Source organism: Rhagoletis pomonella, unplaced genomic scaffold (assembly GCF_013731165.1).
Source record: "Rhagoletis pomonella isolate Grant_MI unplaced genomic scaffold, Rhpom_1.0 Rhpom_scaffold_00003, whole genome shotgun sequence".
Classification (NCBI taxonomy): Eukaryota; Metazoa; Arthropoda; class Insecta; order Diptera; family Tephritidae; genus Rhagoletis; species Rhagoletis pomonella.
The window spans coordinates 72,617,322-72,643,860 of NW_023458557.1; the positions used below are offsets into that span (position 1 = coordinate 72,617,322).

General features: G+C 34.8%; 1 protein-coding gene across 1 annotated transcript in view; it reads right to left on the reverse strand.

Moving 5' to 3' along the window:
- The window catches only part of LOC118735498 (neuronal acetylcholine receptor subunit alpha-7), a 613,475-nt gene that overhangs the window by 124,970 nt on the left and 461,966 nt on the right, over positions 1-26,539 (reverse strand). The window contains exon 5 of the mRNA XM_036465294.1: positions 17,038-17,147. Within this exon, the coding sequence (XP_036321187.1) occupies positions 17,038-17,147 (110 nt within the window). The remainder of the gene's footprint in view (positions 1-17,037; positions 17,148-26,539) is intronic.

A 26,539-nucleotide genomic window follows, 5' to 3' on the forward strand; every position in this document is an offset into this window, starting at 1 on the left:
GTTTTTCATGTACGTGTAAATGCATTGGCGAATGAAGATATTTCGAGCAAGCAACACTTACAAATTTTCCATTTGTTTTTATGGGAAAATTTATTAATGTAAGTTCTTGTCAGTTTGTGTGTGTGCGTGTATGTTAGTTAATTAATTGTGTAGAAAACGTCAAACAAGCCACACTGAAAACTATGACATTTAACGTAAACAATAAATGCGATATTTAAACAAACACGACGACGATGACGATGATGTTGGATGACAGCGATGAAAATTTAAATTAAGTTAATGTATTCAAAGAAACGTTTATAATAAAACAAGTATTGTTTACGTATTAGTATTGACGTATGAACATTACGAACATTACGAATACGATTTAACACACCATTGGACGTTTAATAAACAAAATATTACTATTAGCGTTTGTCTGGCTGTAGATAGTCTACTCGTTTTTATTTTATATTTACAACTACAAATACATTTGTTTATTTTCATAATTTATTTTAGAAATTAAATTTTTGCAGACACTTATCTATATAACTAAAAGACGCACGACGTGCATTCTTCTCGGCGTTCAGGCGTCGCACAGTGGGAAATTTTGTATGGGGGTGCGAAACTAATTAATAATTGCAGTAAAAATCAAGACACCTGAGTAAAAATTAGGGAATAAGTTAATATAATACCGATAATGGGTAGTATCGAAAATGTGCAAAATCAGACAATAACGGTGACCACTTCATTCATATAATTTTATATTATAATAGTAATTTTAAGAAATATGAAAGCTAAGATATTTTCAATAATCTCCCGGCAATAAATTAGATTGGTATAAATTTTTGGCAAATGGGCGCAACACCGCCAACTTACGATAAAAAACAACACACTTATAAACATCTAACTAAGGCCAAGGTATCAACTCTCCTCCTTCTTCTAGTCACAGGCTATACGTGCTCGCCCTAGGGAGGCTGGGGTGGGCATACATTCTACTTATATCTAGGAGAAATCTGGCCGCAGGTATAAAGCGGTAAGAGTAGATTCCCTGAAATAAGCTCTGAATGGAGGTCGAAAAGAATGAGACGCGGGCTCGAATATCAGCCTAAACGTCGCTGACATACCTGACTATTACTACCGTCAGGCACAGTGACAATTTAAACTGCGTCACCAGCAGCCACATCTCTACTGTAGAGGGAGTAGTCCACAGAGGTTGTAGTACTAATTCCAAACGCTACTCGGACCAGGAAAGGGTTGCTCTTCCTGAACTGACAAGGATACCAAGGACAAGAAGTGGTTGAAGGCTTGGGTGCGAGATATGGCTGCAGCCAAGATCCGCGACCGACTTGGCGACAAGACACGCGTATTTTCATCGCAATTTTAGATTTTTGTCCAGCAAGCCAGATTAAACCAACCTAACTTAACCTAACTTCTATGAAATCTAAATTTTACAATTGAAACGTAAATCGATATGTGTTTTATGATAAAACAACAATAAATAATAGTACAGTCAATTATTTATTATTTTTTAATGAGCAAAATTATTTTAAAATACTACAAAGTTAGGCGGCAGGAATGTAAAAAGTGATTTACGAAACTCAAAATTTTTTCCAAATCGGGCGAACACGGCCTCCATTAAATAAAAATAGATAAAGTTTCATGAAAAAAATAGAGATAAAAGTGGAAACTTATCCCACTGTACAAAAAAAAAAATGCAATGTGGTGGAACAAAATCCTTTTGGAATTTGACTTTCATGTATGGACGTAAACGTTTGAGCATAGTTTGGCTGAGACCCGAAAATTACTGTTCCGCTAAGTTAGAATACTTCACCATCCTTAATTTTAAGATTTCAACTTGGTGCCCTAGATTAAATTTTATAGGCGTATATCTTGCGAATTGCTATGCAGTAATCAAAACAAATGGACCACCATTATGGAAAAACGGCAGGTTAGTAGTTTTTCATGTTGTTTGGATTGCACGCTTTGCAAAGTTTTCCCATAGTGAAACCGGTTCCACCATGCAATTCGTGCTAACTATTGCCAAATTAATCTTATTAGAATTTTTTTTTTGTTAGTAAGTCATATAGCAACGGTATGTACATACTATGTAGGAAGGTTTCAGTGCGCAAATTTTTAAGTTGATTCGCATCTTGAAAATCTTCGTCAGCTTGAACTAATTCCGCCCATTTCCCACTGCGCGTCGCCACGTATGAAAACATTTAAACTAAAATATTGAAAATTTAAGGCTTACCCAAAGTGGTAGACTGACTCCTTTGATCCGTGAGCTTTTTAAAAGCTTTTGGTATAAGTTTTAGGTTAAAGCTTTTGCTAATTGTCAGCATTATACTTTTGAAAGATAAACATTTATGCAATATATGTATATACATGTACACTAAAAAGTATATATATTGTTATTGTTGCTTATTGAAATGTTTTAGTTATCAGTGAAGCTTAAAGTTTTTCAAATTTCGAACTACATTTATATTGCAAAGTTTTAAGTTGATGATGAAATTTGATATTAAATATGATTTTTAATTGAAAAATTTTAGACGTACATTATGGCGGATTTCCACTGGGCATGAAATGGTAAAAAATTTGAATGACAAATTTGGAAATAAAAGTCATAAGGTTTGTTTTCACATGCCACATTTTTCGGCATTTTTATCATTTCAATACGAAGTGAAAATTCAGCATTAGTTGTTATAATTGTATGGTTAAAATATATGTATGTACGCATAACAGTGAGTTGTTCGGCATGAAAATTTACTATATTTAAACTGTTCTTATTAGTTTTATTTTTAATAACTTAGAGTCGTACAAATTTTCATTATAAAGTAATGGTAAAAATAGTTTTAAGTGATTCGCAGGGTCCAATAAGAGCCAATTAAATATTTTCTAATATTTTTTCATGGTTAAAAATACACTAAAACATTCTAACCGTTATTTTACGGTAAAAGTTATGACTTTAAGACATTACAAAGCTTAAGGTGGCTTGTAAATAACCTAAGCATCTACGGTGACTCAAACAACCTCAAATGCTGGTATTTTTAAAGTATTCAAATTTTTTTGATATTTTTTTATGAAGATGTTTTTCATAATATATCCAAAACCCTATAAATGAAAATCTCAAAGGTTATAAAAAATTTAAAAAAGGTCAACAAATTTTCGTAAATTGGAAATTTTAAACTTAATCAATAGAGAATTTTTTTGTTATTTAGAAAAAAATATTAAAAATCAACTTGAATTCTTAGCTGCTTCAAATATGCATTTTATTTAACAAGAATTTCACAGGCTATAAAACTGCAAACCCGAAAATTTCGGATTAAAAAGTTCGAAAACTTTTTAATTTTTTCCAAATTTTGTACAAAGCTTGAAATGTTGTTTTAATTGGTTTTCGTTATAGCATGAAAAATATTTTTATAAAAAACAAGAAAACAACTTTAATTTAGAAAATCTTATGAATAGTTAAAAAAAAACCTTGCGAATGCTTGTTTGAGTAACTGTATATGTTTTTAATATTGCTATTATAAGATTTTAATCCATTAACTTTTTTTAATGAAATGCATCTTTTCACCAACACACCTACATACTAATTTAAATATTTTGTTTTAGATATGGCTTGTTATTAGTAGACGATTTCATCTATTATAAACAAATAAATTTAGTTTTGCTGATTTTCTTTTTATTTGGTGATTATTATTTGTTGTGATTCAATCGGTATTGTATTCATATTTTAAGTTATTTATAATTGGAATTATAGTATGTAAAAAATTATACATATACGTACATAAATAACTAAGAGACTGAGCTTTAAGGCCGTGAATTAAGAAAGAAAACTTCAAGCTTCTGATTGTCTCTACATTAGAGTGGTCCAAAAAAATGTTTCGAGATCGGGTTTGGGGCACCTTTTAAAATGTTTCCTCTTGCCGAAAGAGGTGCTTGTGGCAAACTTTACATTTCTAAGTATAAATTTAAAGGCTGCTTATGATACTCATATTCTACTCTAGAAGTAGCGTGTACATATTTATATTAATCAAACAATTGGTTAAGCAACCTAAGACAATTTTAAATTTAAATTATCCAAAAAATATCACAAGCTTCAGTTGTCATGGCAACAGTAGGTTTTTATAAAAATCACCAATCAACCAGTTTCACAGCGATCAACGCCATTGAGCTCCTTGTATTGGTTACAGTAGAAAATTGAAAGTTGGTATAGATATTACAAATATCGAAAGGAAAAAACTATGGGGGTGCTTCGTTTTCTAGAATAACATTTTTTCCCCCATACACAAAATGGATCACTCTACTCTACATACGACCGTTCGTCGGGTTGGGCTGAGCGCAAAACCTTCGCCAATTGAATTTCTCCTATGCCACTTGTACGAACGTATCGAGTGCATACAGGTCTTTCTGAACTTGGTCCTTCTTTGCCCACCCATGGTTGCCGAGGCGAGAAATCATTTCACCGAACTATCGTCATCCATGCCTACAACAAGCCATCGTAATCGTTGTATTTTTAGTTCGTCCAACCGAAAAATTTGCCATCTCAGTGTGTCAGTCAGTAGGCCGGGCTGCTGCAGAGAAAATGCTCTGTGCTATAATCATCTATGAAACAAGACTCAAAGAGTGGGTGGCCCAGAATATCTATGGTGGCTATATGTCAGTCCTTTCCTGCCTGAGAATGAATTTCAGCACAACTATATCTGGCCTTTTCAGGAAGCACTTGATTGTTTTGCATTGCACCAACTGCTCTCGTGGGACTTACTCATGAGATTCCTGATGACAGTTTCCGTTATGATGGGCACAAAATTTGGATCGGATTCAATTGGATGCACCACAATTCATCCGACGTTTATTTTCTTGCTCTGGTGCACACATAACTATTTACGTTCAAGATATTTCCATATTGAAATGAAGTTTAGCGTCAACTTACAACTTTTGAAGCGTTGCGAGCGGCTTTCCAGGCCTTTAAAACAGTTTGACTATTACTCCAGATCTTGGTTTGATGCCCACGCTACTTAAATACTTAGTCTATTGTTTTAGACTCCGGGTATCAGTTTGCCATTAGCGGCCAAAAACAAAGCGTATTTCTCTGACAACTTTATTAACAACTCTGTGTGCATCCGATCGGTGACACTCTGAACGTCTTGCTGTTACGCAAAAAATGCAGTCGAAACATCATCTTTGTCGTCTCATCTCAGATCGCTAAATCCAGGGGTAGAAAATCCAACAACACATTGAGAGCAAATTATGACGTTGCATTCATGGCTCTAGTAGTGGCTATACGCACACGCCTTTGTAGCTCGTTAATGTAAAACAACTGCAGAGAAAAAGAGACCGCCTACAGAGCCACACTCGATGGGGGATATTTGGAACTGTAGTGCACCGTTTTTCTGTAGTGAGAAGAGAGAGGTCAGATTGCTAGGAGACTTACGGAAGACCAGGGTGAATGGCGACATGGTGTCCGATGTCCAGAACATACCTTAATTATGAGTGGTAACAGTACTAAAAATAGTGGAGACGATGAACCCGAGCCGCCAGTCGATTACGATAGAGTCGATGTGTCACTACCACCCGACTATGATAGGCCACGAATAGCAATATCGCGTGTGGAGCTGACGGCCTGCTAGCTGAGGTACTTACTAAGATATGGAGGTGATGCGTAGATAACCGCATGCACCAACCTTATGCAAATTATGGTCAGATAAACATGTGTCTGACCACTGGAATTTAAGTGTCGCAGTCCAATGCACAAGAAAGGCGACGCTAGACACCGCAGGATCAGCCCTTCTAAGCATCGGCTTTAAGGACTTATCCAGCGTACTGTTTGGTAGGCTAAAGCTCATCATCAAATTACTAATTGAGGTTTATTAGATTGCCCTTAGATGTGGCAAATCTACCATAAACAAACAATTCTGCACATCCTAAACCTTAAAAAATAGATCTGTGAGAAGATGGTCGACACACATCTATTTGCCAATCTAAAAGTCGCTGTCAATAGCATGAAAATTATTTGCCTTTATGCTACGATTACTGAATTTGTTACCTCCACGAAACTTATACGGCGGCGTAAAACGACGTTGACCAATACCCCCTGATGTGTCGGAATTGAGAAGCATCTCTCCGATGTGTTTGATACCTTATGAAGTTTTAGAAAACATACAAGGTACGATTTTTCGCGAAATTTCCTTGCGGCCACTACTCAGTCGAATACAGCTTCGGTTCCTAATCTAAGCAATATAAAAAGATAACCAGAAGTGGTTGCACCCCGACAGTCAAAGACAAACCTCCGAGAATATTTTTGGAGGAAACACCTTCTAACAAACAAACCATTTGTCATTCGGTGGAGGCGTAAAACTGATCCCTCCATTTATGTGGTAACTTTAAGGCCCACGCAACATAGTAGACGAGAGGATTATCCAAATATTTAGTAGAAATGTTAGCGTCAAATATTTTTCTTTTAAATTTAAGTCTAATTGATTACGAAGTTTATAAAAACCAATAAAATTGCGTACCTTTGACAAACGAAAGTACAGTAGATGAAAAAGAAGTTCTGTACTTCTCATATAAGTAGGTATGTGTGGCATCCCTACTTTGTCTAGGTTAGGCCGTTGAGCAGTAAAGTTATCTCCTAACACACGAAAATTCTATTGTTAAGTCTCTTGTCATGCCAGTTATTTTATATCGCGAAGATGACATAATCCCACCCCTGTAGTGTTCTGGAAAATGTTGAGGCCCTTACATCATATCTGACGAAGAAAACCATAGACGTTGGAACGATGAGCTGTATAAGCTTTACAACCACATAGTTGAGATATAGTTCAGCGAATTGAATTACCCGCCGATGGTGATAGAAGAAGCGAAGACCCTTCCTGCGTTGAAAAGATCAAATGCAGAAGGGCTTTGCTTCACTTGGAATTTCTTACTGGTGCCAGCTGATACAGTTATCTTCTGTCTGGCGTGCTGGGTTGCGAGATTTTGAATTTGAATCAAGTTACAAATCCAAAAGTTGGGACACAGATTACGGATCTGTATAACGTTTTTCTAGGTTAAGTAATTTTCCAAGATATTTTCATTTTAAGCTTTCATTGTGAATGAACTTCAACAGGGAAAAATTTAAAAATTGCATACTCATACATGGCATATGAGTAAAATTCTTTCCAGCTCATATTTCATAAAAAACACTTTTCATTTGCCCATTCACACACTTTTCTTTCTTTTAAAGTTTTCTTTGATTCCTTATCGTTAGAAATTTTCGCAAAAAGGCTTTAAATTGTAAAGCAGAACGTACCCCATCAAATGTTAATGCAATTCCACTGTAATCAAAAGGTTGAACAAAGTTCAAAATGCGCCAATTTAGTAGCTAAATTCGTTTAACTGTAGAGGCTTCTCAGGAGCTTAATTCATTTGCCGCTTTAAAGCTCAGCTTCATATCTAATCTGCAATGAGTATTTAATAAGTTTGTGAGCTAATTAGCTTAACAAATGCATGCTGCAGGTATTAAAAGTATTTTTTATTTTCATATCTATTTTTTACTTAGTAACTTAACAACTAATTATTTAGTAATGTGTTTATTAACCTTAAAATGTTTTTAGTTAAATAATTTATTGCTTAAGCGTGTGTGTGTATTTTCTTTAGATAAATACTCGTATATCCTAATTAACTCAATTGCTAGCAATTGAAATCGAAAGAACAAAAAATGTATTTTCACGCATAATTTTTAATTAAATTCATGGTTTATTTATATAAGTTCATTGTGCGCATTGTGGAATTAAGCTACAACACTTAACGCCTATTTAAGTGGCTGAATAAATAAAACCCAAAACGCAACGATATATGTATGTACTATCGAAAATCGAGCGAGAAATTGTATTCGAATGTGTATTCGAAAAACTTGTATCCATGAAAAGTTGAACGGAAACAATCTAACAGAGAATAACAGCTAACGGTGTTAAAGCTTCACACAGGAAAGAAATGATTTCATTGAATGACAATAACAAAAAAAAAAAAAAATAACAAAAACAAATAACCACAACAAAAAAAAAACAGCAATTTAATTTATGTAAATTGCGCAATATAATACACATTATACATTTACAATACATATACAATACGTGGTTAAGCCTCCTTTTAATATATACATACGTACATATTTTTATTAAAATGTTTTTTTATTATTTTAACATGTGTGTTTGTTTTTATTAAAGCTATGTGTATGTTTTTTAATATTTGGCTGTTTCCAGTAAATTAGTTGCAAGCTGAAGTGTGAAATTTTATTTCTTTCATTGGTATGGTGGTGGAAGAGGGAGGGGGAGGGATGGGGGGGGGGGGGGGGGGTTGGGGGGTAAGAGAAACGAAAAGCATGTATGTATGGGGGTGAATTGATGTTGCATGAGCGCGTAAGTGAGCGTGATGCGTAGCTTTTTTTTTTGGAAGATGCACGTATAGCTGCTATATCCCAGCAAACATGAAGTATGTAAATATATTTGATTATTATTTTTTTTGATTGACACTGCAGCTTTGAACTCAACTGACACTTAGACAATTTCTTATTTTCAGGTAAACCTATATAGAGTGGCGAAAATTAAGATAGGGCAGAGACGTTTTAGCATTCTTTGGCTATTTTCCTTTCATTTAAAAGTTTAAAATTTTTATGGGCATTCATTAAAATTTGTCGAACTTTTATAAATGTTCTACAAAGTTTGAAATTTTGATTTACATGGTTATTTAGATAATAAGCTATATTTTCATAGAAAATCTAAAAACCTTTTTTAAACAAAGAAAAATAGTCAAAACTATTCTCAATGATCAAAGTCTGGTCTCAGAGTTTTTTTTTTAATATGCTGAGTCGACCCTTCGGTCACACTAATATTCTAACCAATAACCCCGTTTTGGTTGGATTTCCATGTTAAGGAAAAGATAGTGTGGGCAGGGAAGCAGGTGGATTAATGGAAATATCCAGTCCCGTACGGTATTGAAAAATAGAAATAGGATTTCGGAGCTGAACTTATGGCTACTCAGTGGGTCGAGGCTCCCAATAAAATGCTGACATAGATCTGTGCATCGCAGGAACTCTCCCCGATGCTAGGACCTCAATTTCATTCCCTATACAGAATTATACCTAGATATTTAACCTATTCCCGTATATAATAAATTAGTATTTTTTTTATCCTGTGCTTTGCATCCCTCCCTAAGAAAAAGACCATATCTCTTCAAGAGCTATAATCACTGAGTGGCTACACTCTGAAAGTAGTAGGTACTGGAGAGCGATGGTGGGTCACACAGAGAACAATCCCTTTATGGCAACCCCTAAAATGGAGAAGTTAATTTTCTTTTAAAGAGAAATGACATAATATCTGTGTACCTAACTGGTCACGATAAGGAATGCTGACGCTGCCTTAAGGACTATGAGATATCAGTACACATTCTTTTTGACTGTCCGGCATTGGTTAGATAAAGATTAATTCATTTTAAAGCGACAATGCTAGAAAACTTTGTAATAAAGAAATCTGCTTCCTAGGGTCTTTAAGGATTCCATAAAGAAGCCGAAGGCATATTGGATTCAGGTCAGTTTTTTTATGACCTAGGGGCATATCAAACGATGTGTGTTGGACGAAATGCAAGGCTTGTAACCGAAAATAATTCAAATGCTTATTGGGATATGCAGCCGAATATGTACATATAAATGTCTCTATGCGATATGATGAGGCAGCATGTGTACATGAGTATGTGTGCGTAAATTTAAATCTATAAAAATTGCTGTACTTTTACAAGTGTTTTTTTATTTATTTTTTTTTGATCTTTATTTAATCTTGTGTACTTTTTAATGCATTTCCTTATTTAATCAAGAGTCGATTTAATTATGTATGTTTGCATGAAAAATTATTTATTTAGCGGCTGTATGCGCGTTTTTTTTGGTTAAATTTCATTTGCGGTTATTTACTTGGCGCTTGTTATTGAAACGCCTCTTGCTGTTTTTTAGCGGTTTAATTTTTTTTCGTACTAGAATAATTTGAGGGATTTGATTTTATCGTGTGCAATACTTGTAATTTATTTCGCCCGAAAGCATGCAAGACAGTTGTTATTCGAAGTTGAATAATTTTTCGGGTAAATAAATTCAAGTATTGACCGTTTAACCAGTTATATTACACCAGCGTATTGTTTCAAAGGTGCTAATAATTTTTTTTGTTTGCGAAAATATTTTACTTCGCATTGATATTATTTCTTCTTTGCAAAAAACAAATTTTTTTTATTGTTTTTTTTTTTCGGAGCAATCGTTTTGCTAAATTTCAAACATTTCGGTTGTGGTCTCGTGTTTGGCAATTTGCTAAAATCAAACTTGGTTTTCTCTTGGTTTTTGTTTTTGTTTTTGTTTTGGAACAATAACTTGCATAATATGCTGGTTAAACCTTTTGGGTGGGTGCGTGTGCGGGTGTGTGGGTGTATGCGTGTGTGTGTGTGTGTAGGTTTTGGATTAAGGTTAGTAGTTAGTTGTAAATTAGCTGTGTGCTGATTTTCATTTATTTCTTCCATTTTATTTAGAGATGATGGCATTTATGCGATTTAATATGGATTTTTTAAGCAAATGTGTGGAGTATTTTTTTTTAGTGCTTTGCTTTACAAAATCCTGTATTTTTAGCTTTTATATTGGTTTTTTAGTTTCGTTTAAAAAACAGACATAAATACAATGTGAGGCCCACATAAACGGCAAGCTGACAATGTACACTCCCACTAGACCACTGCGTGTTAACTACTCTTATTGAAATCAAACAAATTTTCGACGCTTATTTTGTATTTACTTACAATAAAAAAAAAAATATTTTTTTGTTATAGGATTTTAGCTGTTTGGTTTTTTTTTTTTACTAAAGCATTGTGTTATACTTTTAAATTGGTGATGTTTATTGCTAGTATTTTTTTTTGTAAATGAGTTTAGCATTTAAATTGTAGGTATTGAAATAAATTTTTTAAAGTTGTGAAAATGTTTAATTTCATAATTATAGGTATGAAATTACAATTAAAAACCTATACACTTAAAACACATAAAATTTTTTATATATAAAACAACAAAGTCACATAATAAAAAAAGTGTTAGTTTTAATGTAAGGTTTGAAGTAAAAAATACATAGCAGTAAAATTATTTCAGTTATTTGAGGAAAAAAAATTGGCAGAACATAAAGGCTAATAAAATTAGGCTATACTTGATAAACGGCGCCACTTAACAAATTTTTTTCATTTCATTATTTTTAGCGGCACGATTGAGCGTTGGAAGTTTCTAAGCGCTTTGTTTAATTCAGGCCAAAATTTTGGTTTTGTAAATATTTCTTAAAAAAAAAAATAGTTTGAATTAAGCTGCAATTCTCTAAAGACCTCCAGTGTTTGGCAGTTTTACTTGATGACATCCGCACTTAAATAAGGCCATCCATCTGTACCTGCCGGAAACTAATGGAGCGAATCTGGAACAGAATAACTAAACTGGTAAGGGGGATATGCCATAGCTTAGGTTGGGTTGAAGTGGCTGCCTGTAGAGAAGAGAGGCATACTTAGAGCCGGTACGCCCATTGTGGTACCGTTCGAGAGCTCTTCTTCGATCGCGTCTGCTCACCTAGAAGTAGAACCATTTGATTAGGTGAATAAACCGCGATAATTCACCAGACAGCCAAGGAGGTGATGGTGAAGTGAGCGTCTTCTAACACTCGATGAGGCAGGGCAGTGACAAAGAACACTACGCTTTCCATTAATTCCTCGTCAAGGCAACTGTGGTAGAAGCTATTTGTCGACAGTTCCATTCTACCAAGTTGCACTCCTTCCCATCAGGCAGTCGTGGATTATGGGGTAAGTTAACTCTGGCTTTCAGGCCGAGGGACATGCCATTGAACTATGACTGAGGGAGTATATAGAAAGTGGGTCGATCAAAAAACACACCACAAACGCTTAGGGTGGCAAGAAAGAATCTCAAAACTGATATAAACAACAGCAAGTGCGATAGTGATCAAAAATACTGCGTAACATAATCACGACATTATTTCCCCAAAGAACAGGAACCGTACCAAACCGTATGAGTAATGAGACTGGTGAAGTTCCATTAACAATGTATGAAGAACTACTGACTGTCTGCACAAACATTCAAGATGTGAAAGTTCTTGGGCCTGACCGAATACCTAATAAGGCGTTGACGGTCGCGATATACTCACAGCCGGACTTATTTACAAACACGTTTCACACATGCGTGAAAGAAGGCACATTTCCCAGTAGTTGGTAAGTGCAAAACCTAGCATTGTTACGCAAGGGCAATAAACCGCCGAGAGAGCGCTCTTACAGTCCTCTATGCCTATAGGATACACAAGGGAAAGTTCTTGAGAAAATTATCTGCAACATGCTCACGACGATCGCAGAAGATATAGATCTACCAGTTTGGCTTCAGAAAATCCCATTCGACCACAGACGCAATTAAATCCGTGGTCGGCATAGCCAAGGAGGCAAGGGTGGCGTGGAGGGGAAAAAGAGTATTGCGCGGTTATAATGCTGGACGTAAAGAAGTCCTTTAAAGCCGCGAACTGGCAGCGCAAGCTAAGGTACTGGAGCTATAGAGGCTCTGAGGAATACAGCATCACAGCGGGGTTACCTCAGGGATATGTTCTCGGGTCGCTGGTTTGGAATCTAATGTATGACGGCATTCTGCGTATCGATATGCCCCTCGTATAAAGATAATTGGATTTGCAGATGATATCGCCGTGGTGGTTATAGCGAAACTTATCCAGGAAAGGAGTAGGAAGGAGTGGCTATCGTCTAGGAATTTAAGCCTAGCGGATCACAAAACAAATAAAGTTCTAATAAACATCAGGAAAGCTGTAGAAACGATAAGAATTAGTGTAGGGTTCGAATCCATCACTTCCAAGCCCAAAATTAAATATCTGGGCGTTATGATTAATAGTCGACTAAATATCAGAACCCACCTTCGAATGTTGTGCCTAATAACGGTGGTCCTAAATGTAGTAGAAGGCTTCTTTACAGTAGGGTGGTCAGCTCAGTTTTACTTTATGCTGCTCCTATTTGGGACAAAGTAATGAAGATAAAATGTTACGTAAAGTGATTAACAGCCGTGTATCCCTTAAGTGCACTGAGAACTGTTTGCGGATTCTGCATAATTTCTGATGAAGCGCGCTTTGTAATCGTTGGACTGGTCCCAGTAAATATTCTCGCACAAATAATCAAAAGAATATATACCTAATAGAAAAGGGGTGGTTTACCCACAAACTCATCCCAACGTTCAAAAACTGCTGAATAGGTCTCGTGAAGAGTCTAGTTTTCATCTAGCATAGTTTTTCGCGGGCCACGGCCCTTATCGTGAGCATCTCAACAGATTTGGGCATAACGGCTCACCGTTCTGTTCGAGGTGCATAGGAAAAAGGGAAAGCGCGGCACACGTAATGTTCTCTTGCCCCGCTACGCACCTGAGGCACAAAATATACTACAGGACAACGACATAATAGATTATTTGTTAGCGTCAAGTGATAAACGGCAGAAGATATGCGCTCATGCCACACGCATCCATGTAGATTTAAGACGAGCTGAGCATCTAAGTAGTCATCAAAACATGTAAGTAGCCTTTGGAACAACCAATTCCATGAAGTAATAACTTGAATGGCAGTTCATTTTAATACCGGGAACCATGGGAGTCATGGCAATGGAGTGGCAAACTTGGTTGCCACAAAATGGGCGGCGTAGAAAAATATTTTTGTAGGCTGGCACGTAGGGGGCTTAGTGTACCTTGTAATGATTTCTGCAGTAACGAAGAAGAGCTTGAATCCATAAAGCACTTACTATGCGAAATAGGGGAATGAGAATTTTGGGTGCTGAAATCTTAGCGGGGATAGGGATACACCGATTTCTTTCAAATTCGTCAAATCTAAAAGTTGGTTAATATTGGAGGAGTAAAACAACGGGTCCGGAATTCGTATCAGCAGTAAAACGACTAATTAAATAGCGTTTTCCAAACAAGGCAAGTAATAAGTGTAACAGTTGGCAAAGTCTAAAGTATCAAGTATAGCCTTCTTTAGACAGGAAAAGCAATTAGTGAGTAAAATCTGAAAATGAAAAAAGATCCAGGCAATTCGCGCTTGAGTAACGCAGAATGGAAATTGAAATAAAAAATATTGAAAATATTTCAGAAATAGCCAACTTTTAACAAAAAAGCGCGAATCTAAAAATAAAATTAAAAAGTAAATATGTCATAAATATTTTCAAAAATAGAAATTATTTAAAGTTTTTGTTTTCAGTTTCTTTAACTTAGTACTGCTTTTCATTTTATGGACTGCATTTTTACAATGATATGCAGAATTACGAAAATAGCGAGTGGATGTGATTAATGCAAAATGTAAATAGCTTGCATTTAATTTAATTTTTTTTGCTTAGAAAAGCATACTTCAAAGCAGTCTCGATATTAAGCTTTTGTGCTTTTGCACTCTCACGGAGGTGTTAATGCTTTGGCAAAGCCTGAAGTAGCAGAAGAGCAAAAGTAATAGAACGAGCGCTAGAGAGAAGCTTTAAATCTAGCACGACGAAAATATATCCCGCATGAGAAGCTTTTAAAGGCTTTATCAAAATTTTATTCATACGCACACTGAGTAAAAATCTACTTACGAGCATGACAGTAACTTTTAATTGGATGGACAGAGAATATAACTTAGGAAGAGCTTTCCTGTGGCAAATTTTTTGGTCATGATTGGTTAAGATCAGTGTTGATCAGAGAATGATTTTATTTTGTGCCAACCGTGCATAAACTGTAAAGAAAGCTTTTGAAAGCTTTGGTATGTCTATAAATACAGCTTTGGCGTTTGACAAAAGTCATTAGAAGCTTTAGTAAAGGCTTAAACTCTCTTAACACCTTTAGCTTAGAAAGACCGCAGCTCTAGAAGTTTTCATAATCAAGTAAGCTTTAGGTTCTTTACGATTTTTTTTTCTGCAAAAAGCAAGAAATAAAGTTCTAAATTATTGGGTTAACCCCTCATTGCGATCTTCGAATTAAAGTTAGCGAAAGTTTTTACCCGTATGCATCTACATATAAAGTACACAAAGCATAAAAAAGCTTTATAGGCATGCAACATTTATGCCATCATGGTTTCAAAGGAGAGGCTTTATGTAGTGCTTTTTATTTTAAGGACACATGGGGCGACGCCTTGCTTGCATGCAGAACTTTTTTACACTCTGTACACATTTTATATAAGTAGGCACAGAATAAAAGCTCTCTCTAGTCAACACTGATTTACGCTTTAATTGACTCGTCATCAATTGAAAACTGGTTATTGAAGCATTGCTGAGTAGAGAGAGAGAAAGCGATTTCATCCAGTAGGTGCATATTTTAAGTTTACATAAAGCTCAAACAAAGCTCGGCACGCGCGAAAGCTGTTGCCAATCACGATCTTATAGTTATAACTGCTATAAGTCTGGTGTTTCTCAGATTTACCAGGCTTTAGAGATTTTGGGAGTATTCTATATTTCTTTACTTGAAAATGTAATGGTAATCTACTATACTTGGAACACTGAAAAGTGAAATATTGATTCGAAGCAGGCCATAAGTGATTTTAATAGAAGATTACTAATCGGAAAAAAGCTTATTGATATTCTTTAAAGTTTTTCGATAAATTCCTGCAAGTAGCTTGTAGTTTACATTACCAAAGTGTTGTAAAAATCTAATCTCGTATTGCAGAGATTCGTTTCTTATTTCGCACTTGCACTAACATTAAGCTTTGAAAGCGTTATTTGGAACAATGGAGAGCGCTTTTTTAGCTTTCGTTCAGTAAAAGCACAAAAGCTTTCGAAGTTATCGTAATTTCTGCTTTGAAATATGCTTGATTAAGCAGTCAAATGCCTTTTAAAGCTTTCTTAATTTGTTATTTTAAATTTTTAACATAAAATCATAAACGCTTTTTAAATTAAAGAAAAAGTCAAGCAATTGTAAACCAAGTTTTTACATGAATTTCCAAAAAAATAAGTTTTCAATAAAAAATAAAATTTTTTGCTCATAAAGCGAATAAACATTTTCAAAAGCTACGTTCACACGTTCACTGAACTTTGTGTTGTGTATGTTACAGGAAACAGTGCACGGTGGTATGCATAAATACAACAGTGAAACTCAAAAAAAAAAGTTTTACCATGATTGCACATAACTCAAAGATTTTTTATTAAAAACCAAACAATTTGTTAGTGAAAATTTGCTAAAAATACAAGTGAAAGCAACCTAAAAGCTTAAGCACAGCTATAAAAGGACGGACACAAAGTCAGCGGAAAGCTTTAAAACTCAAACAGCAATAGTATCATAATATAAAATATATAGCTAGTTTTTCCAATAAGGATGCAGTTGTTAGGGTTAAAAAATATTTTTATATTTATTTGTGTATTTTTTTGTTTCGGTTTTCGATTATTAAATACAGTCAAAAAGCGCTGCGCACATATATGCAAATAAGAGCTTACCTTTTGTGGCAAAAACTGTTTTTTTTGCCTAAAATTTCCTAAATTATACTCCGAATAAAAATTTTTAGTTACAGATGTTATTTTTTTGAAATGTTATACATAGACATAGATAAATGCATATTTTTTATATATACAATTTATGCGCTAAGCAAATGATAGGCGGTTGGTTTTTATTGCAGTAAGTAAATAAGTACATAGTTATTAATTTGTTAGACAACCCCCTTAAAGTTTAAATGTTAACCGTTAGGCTAGTGTGTTTTAATTTGTGGTTGTGTTTGTGTTCGAATGACATTTTGGCGTAAGTTTCCTATGCTAACTGCTTTCGGGTTTTTCTTCCTTTTTTACTAGCTAATTATTGTACTTGTATTTTTTTGTAACTAATTTTTTCTGTGCGGATTTTTTTATTTATTTATTTTAATTTTGCACAGAGCTTTCTGCTATTCTACTTTTAATTTGTTTAGCTTCCTTATCTTCTTATTCTTTTTCTTATTCTTTTTCTTATTCTCTATTCACCTTTCTTTTTCACCTAACAGTGGATTGTGTTAATTGTAATTTTCTGTTCCTATTATCCCCCCTTCAACTCACCTGTTGTACATCAGCACATCCGGCTTCCACAGCTTATTCGGTGTTATCCGCAGATCTTTCACGCCTCCATATTCAGTTTCATTCCATCGTAGATTATAGTCATTCCATTCCTTTTGGTGTTTTCATTATGAGTTCATGCGCATATTTTTGGTTTTGTGTTTGACAAGATGAGAGGAAAGAATTTGCGGTTAGTAAAATATGGTAATTAAAATATTTTCATAATAAACTATTTTAAATAACTTTATAAATAAAATAAAAATCCTACTTCATATAAATAAGTATGTAGCTTACTAGGCGCTATAAGATTTCTTGTTAAATTGCTTTTATAAACCTGTTTTCGATTTAAAGAGAAAAATAACGCTAAAAGCTTAAATAAGTTGCCTTATTTTTTCTCTATTTATTTAAGATTAAAATCACATACTGATTAAAGGTTTAGATAAATGACATCAATTAGTCAAAAAATTTATCTACAAAGACGACTCTGGATATACAACCCTTAATTTGGTTATAAATCTTTGTTGATCTATGTTTAATTTAGAAATCTAGAAGTAATTGCTTCAATACCTTGCAATGAGTAGTAGGAAAGATTATGGCCACCTAAAAACGGCATGTATTCCTGTAAGAATTGCTGTGGTCCGCTTCTCTTCAAGAAAAACTTCGGCACGATGCTTCAACCGAGAAAGAATTTGGAATGAGCCTATTTTTACTGAACGCATCGAAGTATTTATTTTAACGGACGGCCCAAAAAAAGAATTGTGGCATAGGGGTGGGAATTTTTCAAACCGACCTCCAAATCGAAGAGTCTATTCGATTACCCGATTCGGCCAGTGTTTTTCCAGCAGAGGTGTTTGCCATCAAAGAGGCGTGCAAAATAGTTAGGCAGCGATCAAGGCACTTGGCTCTATAAGCACCACCGCCAGCATAATAAAACAGTACAGACAGAACGTTATGGCTTTAGCTGACAGGCTTTCGGTGTCGAGTCATAGCAGAGTTCATGGCAATGGCATGGCTGATGTACTTGCCAGGAACGGGTCAGCTCTGGATGTCGCAGAGGCAGAGGAAGTTCTTGTGCCTTCGAGCTATACCACCGGCCGCATCTGTCGGCACTGGAAAAAGGTGGCTAATAGTAGCAGGAAAGACCTACATACCTGCGATATATTATATATAGGTTGGTTCTAGACCTTCGTCTGGGATACAACTACCGCGATTTATCGCCATTTCGATGCACTTCTCTAGGGAATTGTTTAATTGCTGTACATATTCCGGTAGCATCTCGTAAGCGATGTTTCGGAACTGAAGACTTTAGCCTATATTTTGCAGTTGCAGCTGGACTGGTTAAAAGGTATTCACACCAAGGGCCGGGGTCCTGTAGAGACAGTTGCTATTTTTTTTTGCTCATTTCTATCACAGACCAGGTTTTAAGAGGCTCAGTCTGGTAATCCAATACGATTCTGCCCAACACCACCTCAGCTGATTTTACTTAGCTGGCATTACGCCCGAAATGCATTTCTTTCCAGTAACCAAAAGTCCGAGGGCTGATTGTGCTATTACAAAAAATATTTATAAGGAGTAAACACGAGCAGAGCGTTCAGAAATGCCCTTGGGCAGCATTTCGATGCATCCTTTGCGCTTTCAGCAGCTAGGAATGTAATCCTTACCTAAATCTGACTATTATAACAGAGCTGCGTACATCCAGTGTCAAATTTTTGACTTCAATCCATACCCATCTGTCTTCTAGCATTCTTTTGGTTTTCTTCGGATTCTCTTTAAACGAACTTACTTTTTTAGAGTATCCTCCATAATTTTGCTTAAAACCGAAGGAAATTGATCAGATACGAGTTTCGCTAAACCGCAGCCTCAATTCTCTGAGAGTCTCGGTTTGCTTTCCGTTTGTTTAAGACCACAAACCATAGTAACCATAGTAACGATGAAAGCACTCCTCCTTGCTGGGGACCCTTCACTGGATATACGGACTTGCCGTGGGAACCTAATGCGGCATGAATTACTCTGCCCCTAAAAATAAATACAATTTACGACCGGATGCAGCGATAAAGCCCTCTTATGTAAGTGCTTCCAGGAGGGAATCGACACCCAAACTGTTTGCGGTGAAGCGAGCGCTCCATCCTGCAAATACTTTTATGAAGAGCGGCCTCCGTGACTCCCCTCTTAGGTGGAGATTTTCAGAATGTGATAAAATGAGCACCGTGTCTCTGATTTGCATATCTTAGAGCCTCTTGAGCATAAAAGACATTCGGATTATTGATCCACAATTTTTAACAGAAGCTTGACGACGTTACCCCGTCTTAGGAATATAAATTACATGAATCTTCCTACAGCTTAGAGCTACATCGGTTGGCTTGTGTAGCCCTACCGAATTGAGAAACAAAGGAAATGCTGATTTGAATTGGCTTAAATTCTAGATTTAGTTTTGAAAACATTTTAAAAGAAATCTTATGCCATAAAAAATATACGGAATAATTTCTAGTTATTATTACTGATATATACTACTTTTATGAATTTGTACTCTTATAAATAAAAACACGTAAAACTAAAATCTGACTTATGCTCTATATAATAAATTTTACTACTTTATTAATAAATATGTAAAAAATGAAATTGTGACCATCTAGCATATGAAAATATATATATAGATATGATTGTTATTTAGCGAAAATAAATTCTGAATAATAGTCATTAAAAAATTAAAGGAAATGTAAAGAAATTTTTACAAAAGTCAGTCGAAATGCGGCACACAAAAATTTGTACAAAATTGTTAAAAAGTCTTTTATAGATAGAAAAATTTTATACGACTCACGAAATGATTATTTTGCAGTTTTGTTTTGAAATTAAAAAAAATAATAGGATTAGCGCATACAAGCAAAAAGTAAGAAAAAAGTTTTAATAATAGGCGTTAAAATTTTTATTTTTTTTTAAATAGAATTTACAGCCCTATTCCAAAGCAATACAGAATTAATCTCATTACAGTTGTGATAACTATTGCGTTCAAAACTATGCCCAATGAATTAAATTTGAAGCGCCAGACAGCCCTAGCTCCAAGCCTATGCCAAAACTCATCACATGACAATTTTCTGAATGCTGCGCCTAAAACTGTGCCGCAAAAAATGGGAATTGTCATCGACATACGAATGGAGCTGTGAGAAAAAATGGGTAGATTCTTTTGATATATGCAATTTTCATTTTTAGTAGCACAGTTGTTATGGCATATTGTTAGGCTCAGTTATTATCCCAACAGAGATGAGTTGAATTTTGTAATGTGTTGGAATACGGCTGTTAGTAACACTTATTGCTTCATGCAAGAACAAAAGTAAGTTAGACATGCCTAAAAGTATGCAAGATGTACGATAAAACAAAAATATTAAATAATTTTGCTTGCAATAAGTAACAAAATAGCTTAATAATAATAAAAAAAAAAATATTTTGATAGCATAACTTGGCTAAATACGAAAAATTACGATTCACTCAACATTAAAACGTTAGTTTGTGCTGAGCATGGTTAGTTTACAGAATACATTGCTGAGTGGAGTCAAGGAGGGAATAAGGAATATGTGTATACATTGTAAAGGTTGCCAAAGAAGCCAGGAGTCTAAAATAGAAAAAAAAAAATAATAATAATTAAAATACTAGTAAGTTATGACCACTGTGACCATGACCATATAAATCAAAATTTCAAACATTATTGAAAATTAAAAAGAATTCAAAAATCCCCAAAAATTTCATCAAAATTTCAAACTTTTTAATCTGAATTTTTAGAAAATTTAAGCGTATGCAGTTTTATAGCCTCAAATTTGAGTTAACTTGTAATAAAGTTTGATATCTAAACATCTTCGCTCTCGATATGGATATAATTTGCCTTAACCCAGCAGAAAATTTGTAACTGCTTCTTGTGCAACCCAGCAGAACATCTGTAACTGCTTCTTGCGTAGACAAATGAATAACTGTGGAGTAGTTCAGTGGTATACCAGGGCCATTTCGGGACCTGGTTAGGACTATTTCAGACCATTTCGGAGCTATTTCGAGACAGTTTCTGGAATAGTTCAGTGCATTTGAGACTAGTTCAGGCCTACTTAAAATTTATTTCGGGACTAGTTCGAGTTATTTTTCGGGACCTGTTCACGATTATTTCAGGCCCTTTTCAAAGCTTTTGAGACTAGTTTAGGACTATTTAAAGTATATTTCGGGGCTAGTTTGAATTCGTTTCGGGGTCAGCTCAGGCCCATTTCCGGACTGGATCAGCCCTATTTCAGGACCATTTAGGGATAGTTCGCGGCTGTTTCAGGACTACTTCTGGATTAGTTTGGCATCATTTTGGGACAAGTAACGGACCTTTTCAAAACTTCTTACAGATGCTTTCGGGATAAGTTCCACGACTTTTTAAGAACCACTTTGTGCGGGATCACTCCAAACTATTACCGACTTATCTTTATAATGGAAGAAAATGAAAATGACCGCTCATAAAAAAATTCAAAAAAAAAAATGAATGCGAGTTTTTATAAATTTCACTTGTTATAGAAAAAAGGGCAAAAGACTGGCAGTCAGAAAAAGTTGTAAAAATTTGCACGAATACTTAGCTTCTTAAAAAATATGGAATAAATTAAAAATTTTAAAGGCTACAAAACTGCGAAAATTTTCTCCCAACTCAGATTAAATTGAAATTTTAGGATATTTTGTTGAAATTTGGTGAATAGTTTGAAACGTTGATAATTTCCATATGTATATAGTTTTGTTTTCATGTAACATGAAAAATATTTGTATAAAAATTGTAAAAAGTAAAAATAAAATACTTCTAACTTTAAATATTACCATGCGAACGATTGTTTAAGTTATTGTGTTTAAATTGAAAAGATAAGTTAGCCAAAGAAGCTTTGCATAAAGAAAACATTTTTTTTTTTACAACAGCATGTGATAGTAAATTGAAAATCTAAACTAGAAAAAATACATGTAAAGTCAAGTAGATTATTAGAATATAAGTATTTGTATCTATTACATTGAAAAAATAGATAAATAGATTCCAATAAAAATGTGCTCAGAAAATTTATAGTTGATTAGTAAAATCTTAAAAAAAAATCGTTATTAGAGAGGTTTATTTAACTTTAAATAATAGTTAATTTTATTATTATTCTAGTTTTTGATTACTATTTTTTAAATTCTGTAAATGCAAAAACAAAAAATTTTATAAAATCTTCAACATTTTTTTTTTAGTTAACTGAACTCATAAACGAAACCGCAGCGCATGTGTTGCAATATAAACTTTAGGTTTATAGCACACATTTAGCGGTAAAGCAATACAATTTCCCGCAAAAGAGAAGTAAAATAAAGCGAAGCAAAGAAATATAATTTTTCAAATAATCTATCTACAACTACGACTTTATACATTTTTAATTACGTTGTCAGTTGCTGTACCAGTGTACCAGCAGCGAACAGCAGCAGCATAATTTAATGTGCAACTGAGCTGGCAACATTGGTTTTTTTTTTTAAATTTATTTTTAGTAAACTAGTTAGCGGTGATGTTGATGTTGATTTCTTGTTGGATTTTATGTGTGCTCTTGTCATAATTTGCTTTGGTTTTTACGAGTATAGCAAACAAGTTGAATAATAATTTCGTTTTCAGTAGTTTTTAAAATGAAATGTTTGTTTAAAAAGTTAACTGACCTTATAGCTATCTCTTAAAAATGTATGTATGCATGGCTTGTATGTACAATGTACATACACATATAGCTTGAGAATGTGTGTGTTTACTTACGTAGGTACTAAGTGCCCTTTTTAATGAACTTACATGGATTTTTTTCAAACTTAAGGTCGAAAAGAACCATAATGGTAAGGTAGGTAAAGGATTAAATGTTTCATTGATCGCAAAATTTTATTCTGAATACCAGCAATATGCTTAAAGTCGATTCAGATATTAGTTTTTTAAATTACGCCCAAATGAATATAAAATAGCGCTACCCAGAAATTCGAGAGATTTTACCCGTCAACGACACAATTTTCTACCAAAATTTCTTCTAGAGCATATCAATTCTCCAACTGCCAATTTTACAAGGCGTTTCTTAAAAATAAAAATTAAAAATACCCAAAAATTGGATTACAAGTTTAAAATACTTAGCAAAAATTTCTCGCTAATTGTACAACTTATTTAATTACGGTGACCATATTTTGATAGTAAAGTACAATACATATTTCAATTTCCAGAAAGCTTAAGAGGAACCACAATAATAAAAAATGCTTCAGCTAGCTGCGTATTCACGTCGATTCCCAGCATAAACCAATTCTGACGGTGAATCCTCGAAGTTAAATTCGACAGTAGGGTGCCATCGACGTGGGTACTCGAACAGACACTTGCTTGCGGAGGAGCCCTCGCCAAGGCACGTCAGCAGGCAGCACTACGAACTAACGTTTCATAAAGCAAACTCTGGACTCGACAGGATACCGACTGGCCATAAACGGCTCGGAGACATCTCTTTGCATGACCACTAAACCCCACTCAACTAACGCTCCTCTCCCAATGGACCAACTCAGTTGGAGTGGCACACTTCCTGGGTCTCCCATTAGTTGAGCTTGACAACAACGATTGATGGAGAGCGACAAGCCGATCTAAGCGGAGTTGTGTAGCCGCTACAACAACGAGACTTTCTCTTTCTAGAGCCACCAATATTCGGTAAAAGTTGAAGGGCTTCTCTTTGCCTTTAGTCGGCATTTAGTGTGGAAACAAGTTTATAAGCCATAGCTCTGAGCTTCCGCTTTAGAAGAAAAGGATACGAAAAAATGCTAACAAGTGTTCCCTAATGTAGAAGAAAAATTTTTGGCTGGGTTTTTTAAAGAAAATTTTTGTTTATCTTAACAAATTTTTTTAAATAAAATTGTACACTAGCTTTTGTCGAATTTTCCGCTTAACCCGGACTATAATAATCAATAATACTCAATAAACCTCTATAATCAGTGCCAAAATTATTACCTCATCACAATATGGCTTGAATATTGTAGCTTAGTTAATCTAAAACTGATTTTCTTTTGTCCATTATTAAAATAAATGTCTTACTCCTTGGCTTGACGAAGCGTGCCAAACTAACTTGCAAGAACTAGCAAGAACTTGCAGCTCACCGCACGTATCCAGTTCCTTAACCCGTTACAACTACACAACCATATGTAGCTCACATATTAAAATTTGTGGCATAGTTTTAGGAATTTCACACTGTGTATTTCTGTGGTTTCTTGCGCATTTCGTAAGCTTGTTTTCAGCAGAAGTGTTTGTGTGTTTGTTTATTTGTATATTGTATGTGATTTGCGGTCTTGCTTTTGGCTTGTAAACAAGTTGTTTGTACAAGGACTGAGACACGCATACAAATATAGTATACTAAATATGTATATACAAGGAAAAGTTGTAGTAACTACAAAGTGGCAGTGGAAAGGCTGATTTCAAAAAAATAAGAAAAAATAGTTCAAATAAAAAACAGCAAAAAAGCATAATACTGGAAGCGTCAAAGCGGCAAACGGCCAAAAAATAAGGAAAGGATTTTTTTTCGTGCAATTGGTATAAAAAAGAAATACGAGAAGTGGAGATGAACAGGAAATGTGTTTTCGTTTAGGAAATATGTATGGCTTTGTTATGGTTATAGCTGGGACAGAAAAAAGTTGCAAACTAGTATATTTTAAGGCGTATAACAAGAGTGCCGAAGAGTGATTTGTAGGCCGAAGCAGGCACAGAGAGTAGTGTCAACGGCTACGGAAAGTTTTGCTTTGTCGTTAGAGCCATATTTTTGTGGTTCATTTGCAAAGACCGCAGCAGCGCCTAAAACTTGACTCTAAACGGTTAATGAATGAAGTGAGTAAAAATATGGCTGCGCTGTTGCTTGAGTGAATTGTAAAAAAGTTTGAAAGTCTTGGAAACTATTTTCCAAACTGTTGGCCTACATGTTTTAATAAGTTAATTTTTTGCAATTTTTCAAGATTGTGGTGTAAACTCGAGCACCTAAAAGCGTGCATACCGGAATAGCTTAACTACACTACAAGGAAAATTTCTAGCAAAAAAGAGTGTCTAAGTCATTAAAAAACTTGAAAGTTAACACAACTTATGTAATGGAGTTACAAAAGTTTTTTTTCTTTAAAAGCTCCCAACCAGTTTTTACATCTACACGTTAATTTCTAATTAATTTTTTAGGCACAACCGCCTTCAACCTTTTTTGTTGCATATGTTTTGGAGCTGCTCGCGGCTCGCTCAACTTATTCGCATCAATTAAAGCTTAAATTTTGCTTTGAATTGGCCTTGAAATTAAGCGAAAAAAAAAAATGAAAAAGACAACGCAAATTAAAAGTTTTGTTCTCTTTTTTCGTCCCTTTTCTTCCGCGCGCACGCACATCTTTCAACAGCGATTGCCAATACCGATATCATGTGGCGCCATATGCAACGAAATTTATGTAATGATCCTATAATAAAAGAAAATGTTGCAAAAGAATACTTAAAACATGGCACGTAAATTTTAACTGCCAATTCTGGGCAATTTTCACCAATGCCAACAATACTTCGCATCGCAGAATGCCAGTTAAGGCAGCTTGTATATAATTTTTAATGAGGGTAGAATATGTTGAAGTAACCGGGGAAAAAAGTAGCCTTTAAGTAAGTTTTATAAATTTGAATTATTATTGAATCTTTTGGCGGCAATAATGTGCACGTGCTTGGTGGATCGAAAGAGTTGAATATAAATAGTGATAAATTATAGTTTTAAACAGCCTATACTTAAGGCGGAAAACAGAGTAGTTTATTGTATAGATAAAACATCTTTACGTGTATGCGAGGGACAGCATGGTTGATGATTTTAACCGGACAATTTTGACTAAAATAGTAAAAAGTCTTTCATAAGATAGTCCGAAAGACTTTTGTTATTCTAGCATAAGCCTTAGAAAAAAGCTATCTTATTCACCACTCGTGGTAAAAAGCTGACTATTTTGAGAGAAAGCTCTTGTATAGTATATAATTTAGCTCGAGTCGATAAACAGTCACAATGATCGAGTGAGCAAAGCATAGGCGTTCCCATAAGATAGATCTTAGTTCGAATCCTCGGGCAGCGGATTTTTTTATTTTATTTTATTATTTCAATCCAATTTCCTTTTGATTTATTAGTTTTATTGCTTTAAACAAGTAAAAGACCTAAGTCGGCGGAGCCGAATATTAAATATCCCGGCGCAAGTATTAAATAGGTTTTTTTCACCCCTCCGAAAACTACCGCTACATGGTAAACAGGGGTGGTTTTACACTTATTTAAAAAATTTCGATAAAACTTCAGTTAGACATAATGAGTTAAACTTATATAAGCCGTCATCGATTCGCCACCTCGCTGCTTGCTATGTTTGAGTTCCGGGCGTTTAACGAAAAATTTTGCATGTGAAAGCAACAACAAAGTTAGCTAGCAAAGATGGACGATAGCGAGTCTGGGTGTACCTCATTGAGTTCGTTCGTTTCGCCACTCGCTAACTGTTGGCGAATCGATGA